The 22,540-nt window shown below is 35.5% G+C and overlaps 3 protein-coding genes and 1 non-coding gene across 4 annotated transcripts; 1 reads left to right on the top strand and 3 right to left on the bottom strand.

The window, feature by feature from the left end:
• Positions 1-255: 255 nt before the first annotated feature.
• On the bottom strand, positions 256-4,592 carry LOC110927166 (receptor-like protein EIX2). The gene is made up of 2 exons (XM_022170781.2): positions 1,805-4,592; positions 256-511 (listed from the first exon to the last, which is right to left on the bottom strand). Exon 1 carries the CDS (start codon positions 4,490-4,492, stop codon positions 1,823-1,825), a length of 2,670 nt encoding a protein of 889 aa, XP_022026473.2. The 5' UTR covers positions 4,493-4,592; the 3' UTR covers positions 256-511; positions 1,805-1,822.
• Positions 4,593-8,788: 4,196 nt separating this feature from the next.
• LOC110900535 (receptor-like protein EIX2) lies at positions 8,789-11,710 on the top strand. The gene has a single exon (XM_022147424.1). It carries the CDS (start codon positions 8,789-8,791, stop codon positions 11,708-11,710), a length of 2,922 nt encoding a protein of 973 aa, XP_022003116.1.
• A 3,602-nt stretch (positions 11,711-15,312) lies between these two features.
• LOC110900533 (probable polyamine transporter At3g13620) lies at positions 15,313-16,754 on the bottom strand. The gene has a single exon (XM_022147421.2). The coding sequence runs from the start codon at positions 16,726-16,728 to the stop codon at positions 15,313-15,315; it is 1,416 nt and encodes a 471-aa protein (XP_022003113.1). The 5' UTR covers positions 16,729-16,754.
• A 2,220-nt stretch (positions 16,755-18,974) lies between these two features.
• On the bottom strand, positions 18,975-19,046 carry TRNAG-UCC. Its single transcript has one exon. It is a non-coding gene; the product is annotated as a tRNA-Gly (tRNA).
• Between the last annotated feature and the right edge of the window lie 3,494 nt (positions 19,047-22,540).

Genomic DNA, 22,540 nt, shown 5'->3' with positions numbered 1-22,540 from the left:
AGATATACCATTCAAGATAAACTAAATAGTCAAAGAACCTACACTAATGTGCCTTGTTAATAGATACATAACTCTTTCTTAACAAAACAAGTTATGTAAACAATGAGAATGGTTTTGAGAAGAAATAAAAAAGAAGAAAGAAATACAACATACCAGTACCAGTACGGATGTGCCTGTCACACCCGTTCGATAGCGGAAGCAGGTGATGTGAACTTGATTAGTTTTCATCGCATACGATATGAGTAAACAACTATAAGATTAAAAACACACGATGTTCATCCATTGACATAACTAAAAGATACACACCATAAGTCGTTTAAGGTACAAGATGACATAAGTTATAAGTTTTTACAAAAGACCAGTTCAACATAATTTTGAAACATAAGGCTTTGCTTCCTATATCCCATTGAAGATGAGATATATGGATCAAACCCTTCAAAAGGATGACATTGATAATATGATAACCCAAAAGCTTCTTGAGAACCGACTGCACCAAGATCCATTCATTTACCTGAAATACATGTAAGTTTTGAAAACATCAACAAAAGTTGGCGAGTTCATGTGTTTTGTATGTGCATCAAATAAGTCTTAAAACATTTGAGAGTTCATATATAACAATGTGGTATCTAAAGCGTCTATGAACAGATCATTAATGTTTTACAATGACATTAATATGTGTGACGACATAGGAAACACTCAACCGTAGACGATTTTCTCCAGTCCACCCGGTTGAGACAACAAAAGCACTATATGCGGCCACACAAGGAGTCAAGGACCCATGAGTGGGGCTTGCTACACCCGATAGATCTACCACTCTTGCTCCTCGGTCTTATACAAGATTAATGGCGCTTAAGAGTGACCCTATTCGCATATGATCTAACAATTCATTCCATAGCTAAACCATACCATCGAAACATTTATTTCCCCTCGAGAGTTGTAAACCGAAAACATTTAAGAGAAAAGGGGGACATGAACTCTCAATATTGTGTCTAGAGAGAGATAGTGCTAGCAATGGTGTTCCAAAACGTGAGTTAACCTACAAGGGTTCTAACTCATTAGACACTTTGGTCACTTCTAGACCTTGTACTTGTTGCTCATATTGAACGTTATTGTATTCGTTTTGTTCTTGGAACCCTTGTGTATTTTTAATAATATGTTGGCATTTGTTTGATGTATATGCTTTGATTCGAGATTGTATATTTGTTACACAAATATAACTGTATACCATTTAGAGATGTGAGTTGTATATGCCATTTACTAGCTCGTCGGCGCGAAATCGGGCAAGTTGTGAGTGTACCGTTGTAGTACCGGAAGCTTGTGTTTCGGATATCCCCAAGCTTATTTAGAGTGTAATATATTATTTACAAGTCCTACGGACATTAAAATGCTGAATTTTAGTGTCGCGGACATTTTATTTTGTTACAGTTTAGCGCCGAACAGACAAATCGTAATTATGTGCGTTTATCGGAAAGTTAAAGTGTATTAGTATTTTGTGTCCCTAATTAGGGATTTTTATTTGTATTTCAACTATAAAGTGCGTTCGTGCCATTCGTCGCTCGTTCGGACAGTTTTCGGAACTTGCTGGCATGAATAGTGTGTTCCGGTGAATAGTGTTTTCAGCATTTGCCAACATATTTGGACATAGTTTGCAGTTTTCTCGCGACGCGGTGATTGTATTGATATTATTTGACATATTTAACCATGTCCTATGATTGCTAGACTTCACATGACCTAATTACGCATAAATTAAATCGGAACGAACGAAATTAAATGTTTAATAAATTGTTAAGTTGTACGGAATTACCATTATTTTCGCCGGTTGTCACAGTGCCGCTCTTTGCAACTTTGCAATGAACACCATCACCTTCACATAAACCACATTTTTCACGCGATCAAGAAAGTGAAAAAACGCATGTCTCAAATGACGGTTGAGAACTAACGTGCCACATACTATCCAAAAGCCAGTAACAAAACCACTGCCCCCACCGATATAAAACCACCTTTGAAGCTCATCTACGTCTTCCCTGCCGCCTTCACTTTCACCAAGAGTGGGTGGTACTTCAGATTCGTCATCTCCAATACAATTTTTAGTAATGGGAGGTCCACATAGTCCTGCGTTTCCACTATATCTTGATGGTTCAAAGGACTGGAGTTGAGTGCTAGACGGAATTCTACCTGACAAGTTATTATACGACACGTCTAGATAATTTATTGAAGTCATCTGAGCCATGCTTGATGGTATCCCTCCTGAAAAATTGTTTCTTGATATATCCAAAGTTAAAAGTTTTTTCATGTCACCAATTTTCCATGGAATCTCTCCACCTAAAGCGTTCTTCGACAAGTTTAATGCAATTAGTCCATGGAGATTGGTGAGTTCGTATGGAAATTGTCCTGTTAGGTTGTTGCTTGATAGATCAATGATCCTAAGCAATCCAAGAATGCTACTGAATTCACGTACATTTCCTTGCCACTCAATCGTTGCATGGTCAAAATACGAATGAAAAATGAAATCTTGATGAGCATATCTTGGATTATACCATGGAATGGAAAAAACGTACTCAGTTCGTGTTGGAATAAGTCCTTCTTGAACCATGGTAGTAAGATTATTCATGCATGATGGGATGGTTCCGAATAGATTGTTTTTTGACAGGTCAAGAAGTTGAAGATTCACTAGTTGACACAATTGTAAAGGGATAGTTCCGAAAAAGTTGTTTGCACTTAGGCTAAGAACATACAACTTTGATAGGTTTTCTCCAATCCAAGCAGGCACATTACCGGAAAAATTGTTAACCCCCAAATTCAAGAACTTCAAATTCGTGCAGTTCTTTAGAGACAAAGGCAGTTCTCCCGTAAACTTGTTCTTATATAGATACAACACCTCGAGATTGAACAAAGATTCGATGGAAGCAGGAAGCCTTCCAAAAAAATTGTTGTGGCCTAGATTTAGCACATCTAGAGATTTAAAATTCCATAAACAATCCGGAACTTGACCAGTTAAGAAGTTATTGGAGAGATCAAGAAAGTATAAGTATCCACCAACAATTTCGCATAAAAAAGAGATTCCTCCAGAGAATTTGTTTCTGGAAAGATTTAATAACATCACAGTGGAAGAAACATTTGGTATCGGACCATAAAGGTTGTTGGAACTCAAATCTATTGCCGAAGAAAGACCATTGAAATTCGATAATAAATCTGGTACTTCCATTGTGATGTTATTGGAAGAGAGATTCAAATATGCTAATTGAGATGGCCACTTATTCCAAAAGTCTAGAGGAACCGAATCTGAAATTCCATTATTCGCAATATCAAGACGAGTAAGATTTTTGAGTTTTTGAATCCATCTAGGGAAGCGAGGCCCGAGCTTGCAAGAGCTCAAATCAATATACTCTACATAAGACATGTTTAACATATGATCTGCGGAACGATCCGAAACTCCATTCAGTGAGTTGTTTGAAAGATGTAACTTCCAAAGCTTCGACTTTCCAATGTTTTCAGAGATAGCACCGCTAAGAAAATTCGAAAAAGCCACAAAAGTTTCAAGCATAGGTAGTTCCCACAATTTATCACTTATAGCCCCATTTAAGTGATTATTAAACAGGTTTAAGAACTTTAGGGATGAATACACTTGGATCTCATCTGAAATTGGGCCGGTAAGTTGGCTTCTTATAGCTTGTAACAGTTGTAACGTATCCGATGTGCATCCAGACAAATTTCTTAGAAAATCAGGAAACTTGATAGGCGCGGAGTTGTTATTAATTCTTAATGATGTTAAACCACAAAGGTTTCCAAAATATTTTGGTATTCCATCTAACATGTTTTCAGATAGATCAAGAGTAGAGAGGTTGTTGCTAGTTAACGGAAACAACCAATGATACATGGATGAGTTGAGATTGTTGTTCGAGAGCTCAAGGGTTTGGATAGATGATGAAAAAGAGTTGTCAAATGACGAAGAATACGCAGGATACATGACTTGTGAGAGGTCACATTTATATAGTGTTAACGACGATAGTTTTTGTAGAGTTTGAAATACATCTACCCAATGATTTGCTTTAGCTATGAAAATTCCTTCCATACTAAGTGTTTGTAGATGAGAAAGATTCGCTAACCAGTCTATGTTTTCGATCACACATCTTTCGGGGCATTCAAGTGCAAACTGTTCCAAATAGGCTAAGTCACTCAAAGAAGGGCCAATCTCACCTCCAAGGCCGGACAATTCAAGTTGTGTGACATGACCTGTTGTGCCGTTGCATGTGACTCCGTTCCATTTACAGCAGTCGTCGGCTTCTTCTTCAGTTTTCCATGTAGACAAAACGCCTTTAGGGTCTTGAAGGCGAGTTTTGAGATCAAGGAGCGCACGTCTATCTTTATCGATGCATTTCTTATTGATGACAACGCCATTAGTGTCTCTTCCCATTGCTACCAATTGGTTTGTAGTTATAGTCTGAAGGTCTAGCAAGAGAAGTGAGAAAATGAAAAACACTTGAGGATGCATGATTGATCAAAATGTGTTTGGTCAGTTGTTTGTGTAGATACACATATGTATATGAACAGGCCTTGATGAAGGTTTATATGGTGCCAATGTGAAGATAAAAGATAAGAAGTGTATTGCCTTAAATGGTTGTCATATTCGTTGGTCAAATTTGTAAGAAAAAAAGTACAGTGCTCAAAAGGATTTTTTTTGAAATTTTTTTTTCTTTAAATAGTGTAAAATTAGAGTCATGTTATGAATTTACATCGAGATAGTTGGTAAACAGGCAACAAGCTGCTCCGCTACCCATTTTGAATAGCAAAACTAAGTCTTTTAAAAACTACGTCCATAGATCTCGGGGTTATAACATTACGATGCATTACTATGTAAATTATAAAAGTAATTTATTATTTTTGTTGATTTGGTAATTTATTAGTTTTTCTCTTTAGCTGAGTTAAGATTTAATTAAGGGAAATTGGCCTGTAATAATCCCACCTAGTCCTTATTGGCCATTAATAATCCCACCTCAGAATATTCCCCCCACCAGTCCCATCTTTCAACTATTTTTCCTACAATGGTCCCCCGTTAAAAAAACTTAACGGAGTTAAGTTTTTTTCCAAATTACAAACAGATTTTTAGGGCTTTTGATTAGAACGACGATACGAGTTCATTGATGTAAAACTTGCGTCGAAACGGTGCTCGAGATGATGAAAACGGGGCTTCAATTCGGGTGTTTAAATTTCCAATTAACCAAAATCAAGTCACTTGGAGCACCATTTCGAAGTAAGTTTTACATCAATGGACTCGTATCATCGTTCTGATCAAATGCCCTAAAAAATCTGTTTGAAACTTGGAAAAATGGTTAACTCCGTTAAATTTTTTAACGGGGGATCATTGTAGGAAAAATAGGTGAAAGGTGGGACTGGTGGGGGGAATATTTTGAGGTGGGATGATTATTGGCCAATAAGGTCTAGGTGAGATTATTACAGGCCAATTCCCCTTTAATTAAAAAGCACACTTCAACATTGTTAACCATTTAATGTAGTAGTGTGATATATTCGAAGTAATTATATTACTATGTAGGAATAACAATGAGTTTTTATTTGTTTATAATATTTGTAAAATATTTATTGTATTTAGTAATGGGTGCAAATATTTCAAGGTTACTAAACCCATATACCCAACTTTTTTGTATTTATATTAATTAAACCCATACACCCAATTTTTTGTGTTTATATTAATTAAACCCATGTATTTAGTGGGTTTGAAAAATATTTATTGTATTTATTTTAATTAAACCCATATACCCAATTTTTTTGCTCCGAAGTTTTATTAGTTAAAAAGAGTGCGATCCGAAAGAAACCAGGAGAAAAAAAATGAAGAATATAAATAAGACTCACAAGTCTTTTAAGTCTTTGTAAGTGTGGGGTCCTTATTAATGGTTCCAAATTTGGTGTAAGAATAAGTCTTTGGTCTTTGTAAGTGGGGTCCTCATCCATTATTGGGTCACATGGACCCGCAAGCCACTCGCCTAGAAGACTCATATGTCTTTAAGTCTTTGTCCTTTTAAGGACCCCAAGTCACTTACTATCACAAGGACCCTAAACAAAAGGGTGGACCATTGTTCACACGATACCCATGAGTCATGACGCGGAACTTATCAACCTATGGGTAAACCCAAAATTGCCGTATCATAGGGTATGTGGCAGAGATGGCGGTGTGGACAAACGGCGATGGGCGGGGAGGGTAAGTAAGGCTGTTTTTTTTATTACATCAAACAAACAAAAGAAGTCATTATAAGACGGGGTGGGTAAGTAAGGACGTTTTTTATTGCATCAAACAAACAAAAGAAGTCGTTGAAAAATCAAACAGACTTGCTTGACATGACCCATATATTGGAATTTGACTTTTAAAATCTAGCTAGTTATTTACACCATATTGAAGAGTTACTCTCTTTCTCCTTTATTTTTTGAACGGCTAAAATTACACCACACCAGTCTTTTGTCGAATCTAAACCAACAACCATTTAGTTGGGAACACACCACTTTAACATGAGTTCAATCTTGGGCAAGAGTGAATAATGTAGAATTATTGCTACTAACAGAGTAGAAGCAAACATTGCTATTAAAAAATAGAGTTAAATGCCATTTTAGTTCCTGTAGTTTGAGCCATTTTGCCAGTTTAGTCCAAAGGTTTCATTTTTAACCTGTGGGTCCAAAAAGGTTTCACAGTTGCCATTTTAGTCCACCGGGTTAACTTCATTCATTTTTCTGTTAACGAGAAGGCCAAGTCGGTCATTTTATATGGCTGAATTGCCCTTTTAGTTAATAGAATTACATACAAAATGACCAAATTGGCCTTCTCGTTAACAGAAAAAATGAATGAAGTTAACCAAGTAGACTAAAGTGGCAACTGTGAAACCTTTTTGGACCCACAGGTTAAAAATGAAACCTTTGGACTAAACTGGCAAAATCACACAAACCACAGGGACTAAAATGGTATTTAACTCTTGAAAAAAAATCTTCAATTTTTTTTTTTTTATACAAAGGACATGTCAAAATAATAAACCTTTTTTATAGTGGAATCAATCCATTGATTAATATGAACATTTGTTGTTAACTACGAGTTAATATCACCATATAGATGATGGATTGAGAGGAGCTCATAAATAGCATATATATTGTGGACCATTTACAAGTCTTCTTGTTCTATTTTTTTGGAATGGTTAATTTCATCAGGCTTGCAACACGTTAGGCCAACCAAACACAAACGACAAGGACTTCTTGTTCTATTCACACTATATGTTTCATATTTCCTTCTTTATACGTTATCTTCATTAACCACTTGCCATGAAATTTCAGTGTTAGTCTACCAAAGACTTTGGGAGTTATCAAACATCTAGTTTGAGCCTTTTAGCCATTGGGGTATGAAGGTGGTGGATTGGATCATGAATTGATACTTGTCACGCAGGACATGGTTCTCGTGGTACACCACCCCTATTTCTCAAACCATAGTGGTTTGCGCGGTTTAGTTCATGGCAACCATGACCCTTTTCAGGGGATTTTGATTGGGGTGGGTGGGTTTGGGTGGGTGGGGGGGGGGGATAGTGGGGGCCATGGTCCATATCATATAGGCTAATGGATTAGGTCAGTGGATGGGGGTAGAGTGACATGACGCTGACGTGGAGGGTGGTGGTGATCATTTGGGTCATGAACCATACCACAAAGTCTACTTTAATTTGATGTTTAATCTTGATTTTTATCTTGCACGTGTATAAGAATACATGTCCATGCTCATAAGCAGGGGCGGACCTACCAATACTCGTGGATGGGCGGTCGCACCCCTTGAAAAAAAAAAATTAGTGTTAATTTTTCGGTAAAATCTTGACCGCACCCCTTGGAATTTTTCACCTGCACCCCTTGGAAATTTCAATCGCCCCCCTTAGACAAAAAAAAACCTATTTTTAATTTATAAAAAAATTGTAATAAATACTGTTTTTTTTTATAAAAATATAACCTAAACACTGAGTTAATATCATGTATGATAGTCAATGAAGTTCAGTTTCATATATACATAATAATATTAAGAACATCTTCCACCAGGATGTCCCTTGGCGCCCTTACGATGATGTGGAAAATAGACTGGTATGGAGGATGTGACGAGAAGAGAGGAAGGGTGAAATTCGTGAGGAATAGCTGGTTGGCGGAGAATGTAACCAATGCTTTATGATTTTTCTCTTTAGACTACTTACGAACTCAATTATAAAAACACACTCAACAAACGGTCATGACAAACAAAAGAGGGAGGGAGACCACCGGTGTGCCTCTCTCTCTCTCTCATCACCTCTTTTGTTTGTCATGACCGTTTGTTGAGTAGTGTGTTTTTATAATTGAGTTTGTAAGTAGTCTAAAGAGAAAAATCATAAAGCATTGGTTTATTCTAGTCGATTATAACGTGATAGTGTGTTAATATATGTGATACGAAAATTACTTCAATGATCCAAATTTTCCGTTCAAAAAAAAATTAACTAGTTAATGGCCCTTAGTTTGTGACTAAATATGGCACATAGTTTTGAAAAGTATGGTCATATATCCAAGCATAAAAATATTACAATAGTTGTCCACTTGATGTTTTTTTTAAAAGGTTGTGTAACCGTGTTGAAAACTTTTTTATTGTAGATGTGAAATTCCTTTTGTCCACTGCATTTTTCTTCTTCCAAATTTGACCAATGAATATGAACAATCCAAGATCATCCACTTCATTTCTTCATCTTCACAATTGACACCATATAAACCTTCATTGGGCCAGGAATGTTCAAATATGACCACCAAGATTTGCATTTACACCATGCATTCTCAAACACCTTTTATTTTCACACTTCTCTTGCTAGGCCTTCAAACTATAACTACATACCACTTGGTCGCAGCGGGAGCAAACGGTAACGCTGTCGTTGTCACATGCATTGATAAGGAGAGACATGCTCTTCTTGATTTCAAAGCTCGTGTTCAAGACCCCGATGGTGTTTTGTCTACATGGACGGATGAAGAAGATGATGATTGTTGTAAGTGGAGCGGCGTCACATGCAACGACACAACAGGTCATGTCACACGACTTCAGTTGTCCTACAATTTTGGCACTACTAATCTTGGAGGTGAGATTAGTCCTTCGTTGCTTAACTTAACATACTTGAATTATCTTGACCTTTCCGGCAATTTTTTAAATGGAACCATCCCCAAGTTCATTGGTTTCATGACTCAGTTAAGGTACCTTAACCTTGGTTCTAATAACTTTAGTGGAACCATCCCCAACTCCATTGGTTCCTTGGCTCAACTTAGGGATCTTAACCTTGCCTATAACTCTTTTTATGGAACCATTCCTCCGGAAATTGGAAACCTGACCAACTTGGAACGTTTTCAACTTGGATGCCCCGAAAGATGTGTGATCGAAAACATAGACTGGTTGGCGAATCTTTCTCATTTACGAACACTTCGTATGGAAGGAATTTTCATAGCTAAAGCAAATCATTGGGTAGATGTAATTCGAACTCTACAAAAACTATCCTCATTAACACTATATAAATGTGACCTCTCACAAGTCATGTATCCTTCGTATTCATCGTCATATGACAACTCTTCTTCATCATCTATCGTTACCCTTGAGCTCTCGAACAACAATCTCAACTCATCCATGTATCATTGGTTGTTTCCGTTAACTAGCAACAACCTCTCTAGTCTCGATCTATCTGAAAACATGTTGGATGAAATACCAAAATATCTTGGAAACCTTTGTCGGTTAACATATTTTAAATTCTATGACAACTCTGCATCCATCAAATTTCCTGATTTTTTAAGAAACTTGTCCGGATGTACATCAGATACTTTACAATATTTGTTTGCTCCAAGCAGCCAACTTACAGGGTCATTTTCAGACGAGATCGAAACGTTTTCATCCTTACTATATTTGTACCTATATGATAATCACTTAAGTGGGGCTATAAGTGAGAAATTGTGGGAACTACCTATGCTTGAAAATTTTGAGGTTTTTTCTAATTCTCTCAGCGGTGCCATCTCTGAAAACATTGGAAAGTCAAAGCTTTTGAAGTTAAATCTTTCAAACAACTCACTGGAGGGAGTTTCAGATCGTTTCGCAGATCATATGCTCAACATGTCGTATGTAGAGTATATTGATTTGAGCTCTTGCAAGCTCGGGCCTCACTTCCCCAAATGGATTCAAAAACTCAAAAATCTTACTCGTCTTGATATTGCCGACACTGGAATTTCAGATACAGTTCCCCTGGAGTTTTGGGACGCATGGCCATCTCAATTAAGATATTTGAATCTTTCTTCCAACAACATCACCGCGAAGGTACCAGATTTATTATCAAATTTTGATAATCGTTCTATAATAGATTTGAGTTCCAACAACCTTTATGGCCCGATACCAAATGTTTCTTCCGCTTTGACATTGTTAAATCTTTCTGGAAACAAATTCTCCGGAGGAATCTCCTTTTTATGCCAAATTGTGGATGGGTTCTTAGAATTTCTTGATCTCTCCAATAACGTCTTAACCGAACAGGTTCCAGATTGTTTATGGAATTTCAGAGAACTAAGGGTTCTAAATCTAGGCCACAACAATTTGTTTGGAAGGCTTCCTGCTTCTGTTGAATCTATGATCAAACTCGAAGTGTTGTATTTATATAAGAACGAGTTTTCGGGAGAGTTACCTTTGTCTTTAAAGAATTGCACGAATTTAAACTTTTTGAATTTGGGGGCGAACAACTTTTCTGGTAATGTACCTATTTGGATCGGGGAAAACCTATCAGGTTTGTATGTTCTTAGTCTAGGATCAAACAACTTCTTTGGAACCATCCCTTCACAATTGTGTCAACTAGTGAATCTTCAACTTCTAGATTTGTCACAAAACAATCTCTTTGGAACCATCCCATCATGCTTGAATAATCTCACAACCATGGTTCAACAAGGACTTGTTCCGACACAAACTGTATATCAGTTTGCAATTCCATGGTATGGTTCGAGAACTGCTCGGCCAGATATCATTTATGATGAGTACATTGACCGTGCGACCATCGAGTGGCAAGGAAACGCACGTGAATTCAGTACCATTCTTGGATTGCTAAGGATCATTGATCTATCAAACAACAACCTAACAGGACCCTTTCCATCTGAACTCACAAATCTCCATGGACTGATTGCGTTAAACTTATCGAAGAATTCTTTGGGTGGCGATATTCCAAGGAATATTGGTGATATGAAAAGACTTCTAACTTTGGATATATCAAGTAACAAGTTTTCAGGAGGGATACCATCAAGCATGGCTCAGATGACTTCATTAAATTATCTAGACGTGTCGTATAATAACTTGTCAGGTAGAATTCCGTCTAGCACTCAACTCCAGTCCTTTGAACCGTCAAGATATAATGGAAACGCAGGACTATGTGGACCTCCCATTACTAAAAATTGTATTGGAGATGAAGAATCCGAAGTACCACCCATTGTTGGTGAAACTGAAGGTGGCGAGGAAGACATGGATGAACTTCAAAAATGGTTTTATATTGGCGGAGGCATTGGTTTTGCTACTAGCTTTTGGATAGCATGTGGCGCGTTAGTTCTCAACCGTCGTCTAAGATATGCCTTTTTCCACTTTCTTGATCGCTTGAAAGATTATGTTTATGTGAAGGCGATGGTGTTCATTTCAAAATTGCAAAGGGCTGCACATTCATAGTGGTTTGTTGTGTTTCATTCATCTTTTTTATTTCTTTTTATAACAAATCTCATTATTCGCACAATTCACCTCTTTTGTTAAGAAAGAGTTTTGTATCAGGATATCCTGGACTTAAATTCACTAGCATCAGTTTCTTATAGCATATAATAAACCATAGTGATTCTAGTAAAAAACTGACTCAAACCGGAGTTATTAGCTACAATTTTTTTTTATTTGTAGGTGGTTTAGGATATTTACAAGCGTTCATAGGACACCTTTTAAACATGTTTGGTTTCTAGGGAGTCTTTTTGTAGAGGTAGTGAACCCACTAAATCTGCTTACCCAAATTAGGGAAATATGAACTTCCCCCCTTTTCCAATAACTCATCCAATATATAATTTGAGTATTCTATAATAATTTGTAATTGTTGTGAAACAACGACCTACTAGCCTAATAGCAAACAATAAGAGAAAGAGATATAGGGAGGAAACATTGATAGATATCTATAATACAAGAGACACAATGTAGTATATATATAGGAGAAGAAAACATGGAGAAAAAGTCAGTCTATTTTAGGAGTTGATAACCATAATAATATAATAATATATTTATAACATTCCCCCTTGGTTATCAACTTAATACGCTTTGAGATGTTGCCTCGTTAAAACCTTGCTAGGAAAACCCAGTGGGACAAAACCTCAACTAAGGGAAAAGAGTGCAGCGCGTATTTTCTTCTCATGATACTTCTGGATCATGTGTGTTGTCTCATTAAAAACCTTACTAAGAAAACCCAAATGGGACAAAACTTAGTGAGGCAAAATTAGAATTTTTAGCTGAGAGCAAAAGCCTAAATTTATTTTTAAATGGCGGTAAAAACATAATTTTGAACTGATGGCAAAATCGTATTTTTAAGGGAAAAAACTAATGGCAAAACTGTAAATTGAAACAGGGCAAAATCGTAGTTTTGAACCAGGGGCAAAATTGAAATATTTAGCTGAGAGCAAAAGCGTAAGTTTATTTTTAACTGGGGGCAAATACGTAATTTTTAACTGATGGCAAAATCGTAATTTTAAAGTGAGATAAAATCGTAAATTTATTGGGCCAATAAGGGAGTGCCAGGCAGGTGCCTGACACTATTCCCTTTGCCGCCCCTTCCCTCCAATCAATGGGAATATCTATTCCCGCCGACACTTACTATTGTTGTAGTTAGAAATTATTCAAGCCATATTGTCTTTTTTTTTTGAACGACGACTTTCTTATGTTTGGCTACCGCACTCTTCAAATTGGAGTGCCCTGTTGCCCTACTCCAGTCAGACTATGTTGTCTTAATTACCGAGCTCACGTTGGCTTCAGAGCTTGGCTTGGGCGTTCCCCGGGATACCATAGCGCTGGCTGTCACTTGACAGTCGTTGTGCATAACTCTTCTGCATAACACATGGTGAAACGAAAACCCGAGTTGGCTCAGGATTTTTATACACTTCCGAAACATTTTTATATGTGTTAGTTATTATTCAATTTCAGTTATGATTAATCTATGTGTCACTATTATATTCAAAATCTTAAATAAGATCAATTTTGACCATTTTTATCAAATTTCTTCCACATGAATTCACCATCTTTTTGCTCTATACTCAAATTGAACATACATAGTAAGCTTTATAAGTCCTAATTTTGGTGTAGAGTTAAATGTCATTTTAGTCCCTATAGTTTGAGTTATTTTTGCCAATTTAGCCCAAAGGTTTGAAAAGTTGTCATTTTAGTCTAAATAGTCTCAAACGTTGCCATTTTAGTCCACTGGGTTAACTTGATCTATTTTTTATGTTAACGAGAAGGGCAATTTGGTAATTTTCTATGTATTTCTATTAACTAGAAGGGCAATTCGGCCATATAAAATGACTGAATTGCCCTTCTTGTTAACAGAAAAATGGATCAAGTTAACCCAGTGGACTAAAATGACAACGTTTGAAACTATTTGGACTAAAATGGCAACGCTTCAAACCTTTGGACTAAACTGGAAAATTGGCCAAACCAAGGGGACTAAAATCGCATTTACCTCTTAAGAATAAGTTAGAAAAAATGGTTGAACTTTGCTCCAACTCTAAACCTAGTAACTTAACCTCACAAATTAAACCCTTAGTTTTTATCACATTCAAGACAACATTTGGGGGGGGGGGGGGGGGGGTAATGCCTAAAGCACCTTACAAGTCCAAGTGGAAACCAAAAGGTTCAAAACCTCTAGCAGAATATAGAACGAGTCATGATGAGTTCCTTTTTTTAACAACCTCCAAAAGTGAAGCCGATGATGGCATACCTACTTACCACAACCACTACACACTAACCCTTTATGACCCAATTTAACACGAGAAGTCCCCAAAGTGGTCAACGGTGGTTAGTCGCAAAGTTAGAACCGAGCTAGTTACCAAAGGGCAAGTGAGACTTTATAGGTTAGTTAGGGCTTTATTTTGGTTAATGAAACAATAAATTGGTGTTTTTAAAGAGTGCTTGGTGAACTTGTTCAAATTGATTGTTAACGGGCCCAACTAAAAGAATGTGGACCAAGAGCGCCTAACCCATCGATCGAACCATTTATAATGATTGGTTTTGGGCTCGACGAGTTATTTATACTTATTGATATATTATATACTGAGAAAAGTACATGAATGGTACCTGTGTTTTACCAAAATTCGAATTTGGTCCCTAAGTTTCCAAAAATACACAAATGGTCATGTGGTTTGCACTTTATAACGCATTTAGTCCCCAACAAACAGATCAAAAGGAACCATTCGTGTACAAAGTGCAAACCACAAGGACCATCTGTGTACTTTTTGAAAGTTAGAGACCAAATCGTTGTTAACCGCATGGACCATCGGTATGCTTTATTAAGGACACAAACTACCACCTCTCCCGCAACTTTAGCGCCACATGGTACGGTCGTCTTAACTTTTGAAACTTCATCCGGAATAATATATTACAATTTACATGTTGCACATTGCTACAAAGAGTAACATGTTTGTGTCGTGACTTGAGTATTAAGGAGATGACAATCACTTCAAATGGTCTTGGTGACGATGTAACATTGTTTTCCTCTTCTTGGGCCAGAGTAGGAGTAACAGGTTTGTGTCGCGACTTGAGTATTAAGGAGATGACACAATCAGTTCAGATGGTCTTGGTGACGATCTAATATTGTGTAGAGTGTATAGAGAACATAGAGATATCTCTTATCGTAATTTTTTAAACTGATTTAATCAATATTAAATAGTTATTTTAATTTATTTTATTTTCCTTTCAAGATAAAATTCTAATTAATACACAAAACACGTTTACATTTACTTTCTTAACTATGCAAAAATTAAATCATAAATTAATTTTTTAATATATATTAAAATACAATACAGCCATACAGGATTAACTAATTATCCCGTTATTGTCGTTAACTTGCTAAAAGTTTGTTTAACATTGACCATATCACTAGCAAATTAAACAGATCAAATACTTCATCAAACTTAAAAAAAAAACATACAAAACAAAAAATTAATGCTTAATCATTAAAAATATTCTATTAGATAAACCAAATCAATCATATAAACAAAAATTTACAAATAAAATATAGAAAATAATCCAAACTAATTCTCTTCACAAACTTCAACTTCATCACGATTCTTGAAACTAAACAACTTCTTTGATCTACAAAACTTCATCAAAAAATACCATAAAACGCCAACAACCGTCAACACACCACTAACCAGATACACAATCGGCGTAGCGATAACCATAATCAACACCAAAAAAGCCGAAGGTATCAAACACATAATCCCTAAAAGCACCACGTTACCAGGCACTTTAAACGGCCGTTTTAACGTTGGAAACTTCCTCCTAAGCCACAAAAAAGACGCAAACTCCAACAACATTCCTAAACTGTATAAAAAATTAGCGGATGATATAACGTCCGTAAAATGCATGAACGAAAAACTTATGGCAATCAAAGTAGACACTAATATTCCAACCCAAGGCGTGTCGAACCACTTCGACCGAAGCTCGAAAAACTTTGGTAAAAACCCGAAATCCGCCATACCAAGTGTTTGATACGCGCAACTACTTAATAGTGCTTCGAATAAGCCGATGGCGGATAAGACAGCTCCGATTTCGATCCAAATTTTTAGCCACTTGCCCGCGATTATTTCGGCTGCGACTGCCATGAACCCGGACTCCCATTCGGTTTGGTTGAGTGGAACCGCGCCGGTGACTGCGACGAGAGGGATAATGTAGGATACGGACGTTAAGATCACCGCGTAAAAAAGCGCTAATGGGAAAGTCCTTTTTGGCTTTTCGACTTCACCAGCCATTGTGCTCACGGAGTCCCAAAAGTTTAGGTTCCAGAAAAGGGTGTTGTAGAATAAATTCCAGTCTTTTTTAACACCCTTTTGGCCTAAACTCAGCCATCTGTGTGGCTGAATTTTAGGGACAGCAATAGCTGACATGACACCAAAAGGGAGGAGAGAGACTACGCCCAGAGTAATTGCGGCGTAGCCTACTATATTCAACCCTGTAAAGTTGATAAAAGATAGTACAACGTTGGCGACTAATATCGCCGACGTTCTAGGTAATCCCGATTTAAAAATCGGGAAAAGTTTCTCTATATAATCTATGCATAGAATTGGGAATGCAGCCAGATTGATAACCCCCGTGAGAAATTTCCATGTGCCCATTAACGACCCGAAGAACGGGCCGAACGCCTTATCGGCCCATATGATGTACCCGCCGTTGCCCGGGAAGGTAGTGGAGAGTTCCGCGGTGACGAGAGCCTCGGGTACACTCCATATAAAAGGAAATATTAGGAACCCGAGAATGGCGAAAAGTGGCCCGGCTGCCTTGACCGCGGGCTCTTCTCCGTATGGACCACCCGCGACTTCGAAGTATATGAGGAATATGAGTGGGAGGAGGGTGAGTTTCTTGCTTGTTTTTGCTTTGGTGGTTGTTGATGGGTTGGTCACCGGAAGGATGGCGGTAGCCGCGGCGGCAGAAGGTGGCTCGGATGTCATTGGTACGGTTGAGAATGAGTTGTGATTGTGGTATGTAAAGTGTAAAGAGTAAAGAGTATTTGTTTGAGGTTTATGGTAGATATAGAAGTTATAGAACGAGTTTGAAGCCAATTGTTATGCCTCACGGAAATTTCTCATTGTTGAATCGATTTAAAAATATATTAATAATATGTTATGTATAATAATATAAGTTGAGTTATCTACATTATAAGTTGAGTTATAATAGTATAAGTTGAGTTATCTACATTATAAGTTGAGTTATCTACTTTATAAATCTATATATTAATCTTTAAATATCTTAAAGAATATAAGTTTAATAGATTTATCTATCAAAATTTCTCATTGTTGAATGGATTTTAAATATATGAATATTATTAAGATGACTTATCTACAAGAGTATAAGTTGAGTTATCTATTTATAAATTTGTATTAATTTTTAAATATCTTTAAGAATAAAATTTAATTGAATTTATTTATTAATTATTTTCATCATAACTAACATACATCACTTGTGATTAAAATTTAAAAAGCTACGTACGGATTCATGCAATAGACAAATGGGTTGTATGCTTGAATTATATAGAAAGTTGGGCCAATAGTTAAATGGTGGGATGCAATTGAAAGACATTGTTTTGGGCCGTTGGGATTTAGTTGAAAACCAGGCCCGTAAAGAAAGTTATTTTGGGTGAGCCCGGTGTGCATCGGATTGGCCCGAACCCGACCTGGATACTGCTGAAAAAAAATTTAACCGAAGACTTGACCGATAAAGGGGGAATAAAGAAGTTAAAAGAGTCGTTCGGTAAGACGCAAAGTATACTGTGGAGCGTCATCGATGAGGAGACGTTAACACGCTTGTTTTGTACTATTTTGGAGGATAAAAAAAAGTTACTTTTTTATTTATTTATACATCGTAAACACATGTTGGAAATGCGCGTTACGGATAAATTTCACATGTAATGCCACGTGAACCATACAAACAACACCATTTGATTAATACAAAGTTTAGAGACATGAATAAGAAGATATCAATCTTCAACGATTATTACAATAACGCCTACATCAATTTGCTTGGTGGGTCAAGTGACAACAGAGCTTACAAGATCACTAATGCAAGATACACGAAGTGCCACACATGTTGGAAATAAGGTTACTACATTGTAACTATAGTAATTACACCCCAACTACTACACATTTTCATGAAAAGTTGTAACGTTTCACTATGATCATTATGATGGTTTGGCCTATATAAAAGGAAAAAAAATATTTTGTCTTATCTGATTATTGATTTTGTGTACAACAAATACTTTAATCTGAAAGTGAAATTGCACGCTTAATAAAGATACCAGTGATTTAAATACGAAATCCAAAACCTGTATATTTCTACATTTTGTAAACAATAAAACTTTGATATGATCATACGGTTTTCCACAACATCCCTTCTTCCCCGTCTTGATTCTTAAACTTTTCAAGGAATTAAGGAATCGATTGGTAGATTTCCCCCATCGATAACTTTTTTTTAACTTTTCCAATAAACATGCATACGAGCACCTCCTCGCTTGTTGTCGAAGAAAACATTTTCATTTTACTAGTCACCTAACTCGTGTGTGTGTGTGGGTATTATATTTCGTTGTGATCCATATAGACCCAATATGGTCCAATAAAACATATATGACCACTATTGCCCGTTGTGGAGAAGAAGAGATGAGAGAGTAGCTAACTGAAAACCGAATTTAATTAATTTGATAGAGAATACATGTTTATTTAAGTTTTATTCTATAAATCGGAATTGACTATCACAATATATCGAGTTGTTATTTCCATGAAATAAAACTTGTTATGTGAAACCAACATTGTTGGTACCAAAAGCATCTTTGGCAACAAGAAGCATGTGAAAGATTGTGTAAAAAGGGTATAATGCCCAAGTTCTACAAAGCTATATATCTTTGGCAACAAGAAGCATGTAACAAGGTTGCTTTGTAACACTTGTTTACTCATTAATGATAACGAAAGAAATATCATTGTCTGTTTCAACATTTTATTGTTTTGGATTATGATGTTGAGACGGTAAATCGTTTTTATTGGTTTGGATGATGTTAAGGTGGTAAGTCGGCAATGGCATTTCTTCTTGGTATTATATGATAGTGAATGTGACCAATGGAAAATGACCTATTTATGGTGAATGTGACTAATGGAAAATAACCTTTTTTATCATTTATAGTTTTTTTAAAAACTGGAAGAAAAAATATTGCGTTTGCCGGGAGTCGAACCCGGGTCTATTGCTTGGAAGGCAATTATCCTAACCGTTGGACTACAAACGCTAGTTTGTCAGTTGTTTTTTAAAATTTTATATAATAATGTTTTGGTTTTTGTTTGTTTTAACTTCTTTTAAGATTGTACAATTGGGAAATATTAATTACTTCCTTTAAGATAATACAGTTGAGAAAATTTACATAATATAATTTACCAACAAAATGGTGCTTTGAAGCGTTGTACTCCATGTTTGAAGGGTTTTTAAAATTTTTTTTTGATATTTCATTTTAAACTCAAACTACTTGATTTTGTAGCTTTAACCCAAAAGTTTTTAGTTTTTTTTCAATTTAACCTAACAACTTTTTTTACTTTCAACTTTGATCCACTATATTTTTCATATTTTGCAATTTTTTTTGTTTTACGTTTAGTTCTAAATTTTACGAGTTAACACAACATAATGTGTGTGTGGTTCAACGATTTTAAGTTTTGTTATACACTTCGTTCTAAATTTTGCGAGTTAACATGGCGCAACGTACGTGTGTGGTTCAGTGTATTTACGTCGTCTATTTTTTCCGTTTAACAAGTTTGTCACAATGCAGTCCTAAATCGAGTTAGTTATTATTTTCTCTGTTTTATATGTCGATCTAATTTCTCAACATTAAGACGCCGCAACTTCAATATTGGTGATCCTTGGCTGTAATATGATATTGATGCTATTTATCACGGTTACGCCTCCACCGCAACACGGAGAGCTTAATACTAGTTACATATAAAACAAAGATTATAAAATAGTATAATTCATATTTCATATTACATATAAAACAAGGATGAAAGAAAACAAATTGATGTCATAAGATCTTATCCACATGTATCATGCATTTGCAAACCTATAACGTTTATAAATTCAAATCCTTAAACACATTAAAGGTATTGGTGTATTTTTTAAAGACCTTAAAGGTATTGGTGTATTTTTATTTTATTACAAAAGTCCTAAAATCATTAACATGAACATGCAGAGGCATTCCCTCTATCAAAGCATTTAACAATGTGTGTGAAGACATTATCACTTTGCTGGGATAGCAGAGGCTTTGTGTCTCTTGTATCTCTTGGAGAGGGACTATAATTCAATATTTCAATTCCTAACATGAGATAAATTTGATGTAATTTAGTGTGTGTGAAATAGAGATAATCACACTCTTGTTTGTATGTATGTTGAAAATCATCACATCTTGTAACATCACTAGTTATATATATTAAATTACATCATATACGTACACAAAGTATTTCTTCTTGTAGGTTTATTTACAAAATTACCATCTTGCTATTTAATTAATTAACTAGAATTACGACCCGCCACAGTGCGGCGGGGATTCTTTAGTTATAACTAAGTCGATTAAGGACATGTACGTTATGTTGAACTTGTCGAATGAGAAAAAATAGACGATGTAAAAACGTTCACCCACACACGCACGTTGCGTCGTGTTAACTCGCAAAATTTAGAACAACACGTAAAAACGTTAAACCAAAGACGCACGTTGCGATGTGTTAAGTAACAAAATTTAGAACGAAGTATAAAGCGAAAAATTTGTGGAAAATGAAAACTATAAAGGACCAAAGTTGAAAGTAAAAAAAATTGTGAGTATAGATTATAAAAGATAAAAAGTTTTGGGTTAAAAGTAAAAAAAAAAAAACAAATAGTTTTGGGTTAAAAGTAATTTATGAAATACTTTTGTGTGAAAAGTAAAAAAAAATCATTTTTTTTTGAAAAACCCCCAAAGCCAAGGTTACAACAACCATGTGCATAACCATTTTTTTTTTTGGAAAACGGCCGGGGGCATACACGTGTCATAGCATCAATGTCATACCATCGCCAACGACCACCAAAAATTAGACTGAAACGTAAAACATAGAAAATAATAACTAAGTCGATTTAGGACCTGCACGTTATGACGAACTTGTCAAACAGGAAAAAAATAGACGATGTAAAAACGTTGAACTACACACGTACATCGCATCTTAGAACGAAGCGTATAACGGAACGTGAAAATGTTGAACCACACACACACATTGCTCTGTGTTAACTTGCAAAATGTAGAATGAAGCGTTAAACGAAAAATTTGCGGAATATAAAAAGTTCAGGAGACGAAAATTGAAAGTAAAAAAGTTATTAGGTTAAATTGAAAAGATAAAAAGTTTTGGGTTAATAATTATAACCCAAATAGTTTTGGGCTAAAAATAATACATCAAATACTTTTGGACTTAAAGTATAAAATCAACATTTTTTTTGGAAAACTCCCCCAACATATTGTACAACCCATAATGCACAAAAAAGTTGATAATTTATAGTGTATATACTTTTGGACTTAAAGTATAAAATCAACATTTTTTTTGGAAAACTCCCCCAACATATTGTACAACCCATAATGCACAAAAAAGTTGATAATTTATAGTGTATAAATATACTATTATCTATATTACAATTGTAAAATGAGATGAAGTACTCATTGGGCTACGTGTTTTGTTTTTTTCTTTTGTTTTATGCAAGTTTCCAATATAAATATTTAAACAAAAAAAATTGATGTTTGTAGTATGAATATTAAACAAAAAATTTTATTTCATTACTTTACAGCGTAGTTGTATCTTGGGGGTGGAATAAGTCTTTGTACTAAGAGTTTGTTTGGTATGGGGTAATGGAACAGATGAGAGAATGGAATGGACGAGATAATGGAATGGACAACGGAATGAAATGGGTCATTCCATTCCATTGTGATGTTTGGTTACTCGTATGTGAATAGAATGAATCTTTACTTTGTACAATTTGATAAACAAAAAAAGATGAAGTAACGAAACACAATTGTATTAAAAACGACAAAAATATAATTGGCTCAATAATAATAATAATAATAATAATAATAATAATAATAATATATTAATGTTATAGGTTTTTTATATATATTAATATTAGTGTGAATATTAATAAATATAAATATAAATACAAATAAAAGTATAAATATAAATATAATATATAATATATTTCTTTCCATTCCTTGAAGGAATGGAAAAATAACACATACATACCAAGGGGAATGGAAATTATTATATTTGGAAGGAGTTACATTCCTTTGGATGCTCCATTCCATTACCACATGATAACCAAACATGTTTCTTTTCATTACATCAGAATGATCCATTCCATTCCCCTCCCATTCCTTCATACCAAACGCTACCTAATAGATTCTGGATTCGATTTTCACAAGGGGTTTTTTCCCATATTTATTGGGTTTGCTCCTGAATTGGTGTATAGGCGCTATACCTAGTGGAGATGGATATAATCGGGTGGTTTCACTGGTGGTACGATGATACTCCAGTGGTCCGTCAGTAATCCAAAATTTGCCGTTTAAAAAAAACAAAAAAATTTAAAAGTCGAAACTAATGTAGATAAATATGAATTCACAAGTAACCCGGAATTAAGATGAATATTTAAACAAAAAAAAATAGATAAAGTGGATCATTCTGATGGAATGAAAAAAAAACATGTTTGGTTATCAAGTGGTAATGAAAT

The sequence above is a fragment of the Helianthus annuus genome, chromosome 2, assembly GCF_002127325.2.
Source record: "Helianthus annuus cultivar XRQ/B chromosome 2, HanXRQr2.0-SUNRISE, whole genome shotgun sequence".
Lineage (NCBI taxonomy): Eukaryota > Viridiplantae > Streptophyta > Magnoliopsida > Asterales > Asteraceae > Helianthus > Helianthus annuus.
Note: the sequence above shows the minus strand (reverse complement) of the source record. Positions and strands in the feature narration are given on the sequence as shown.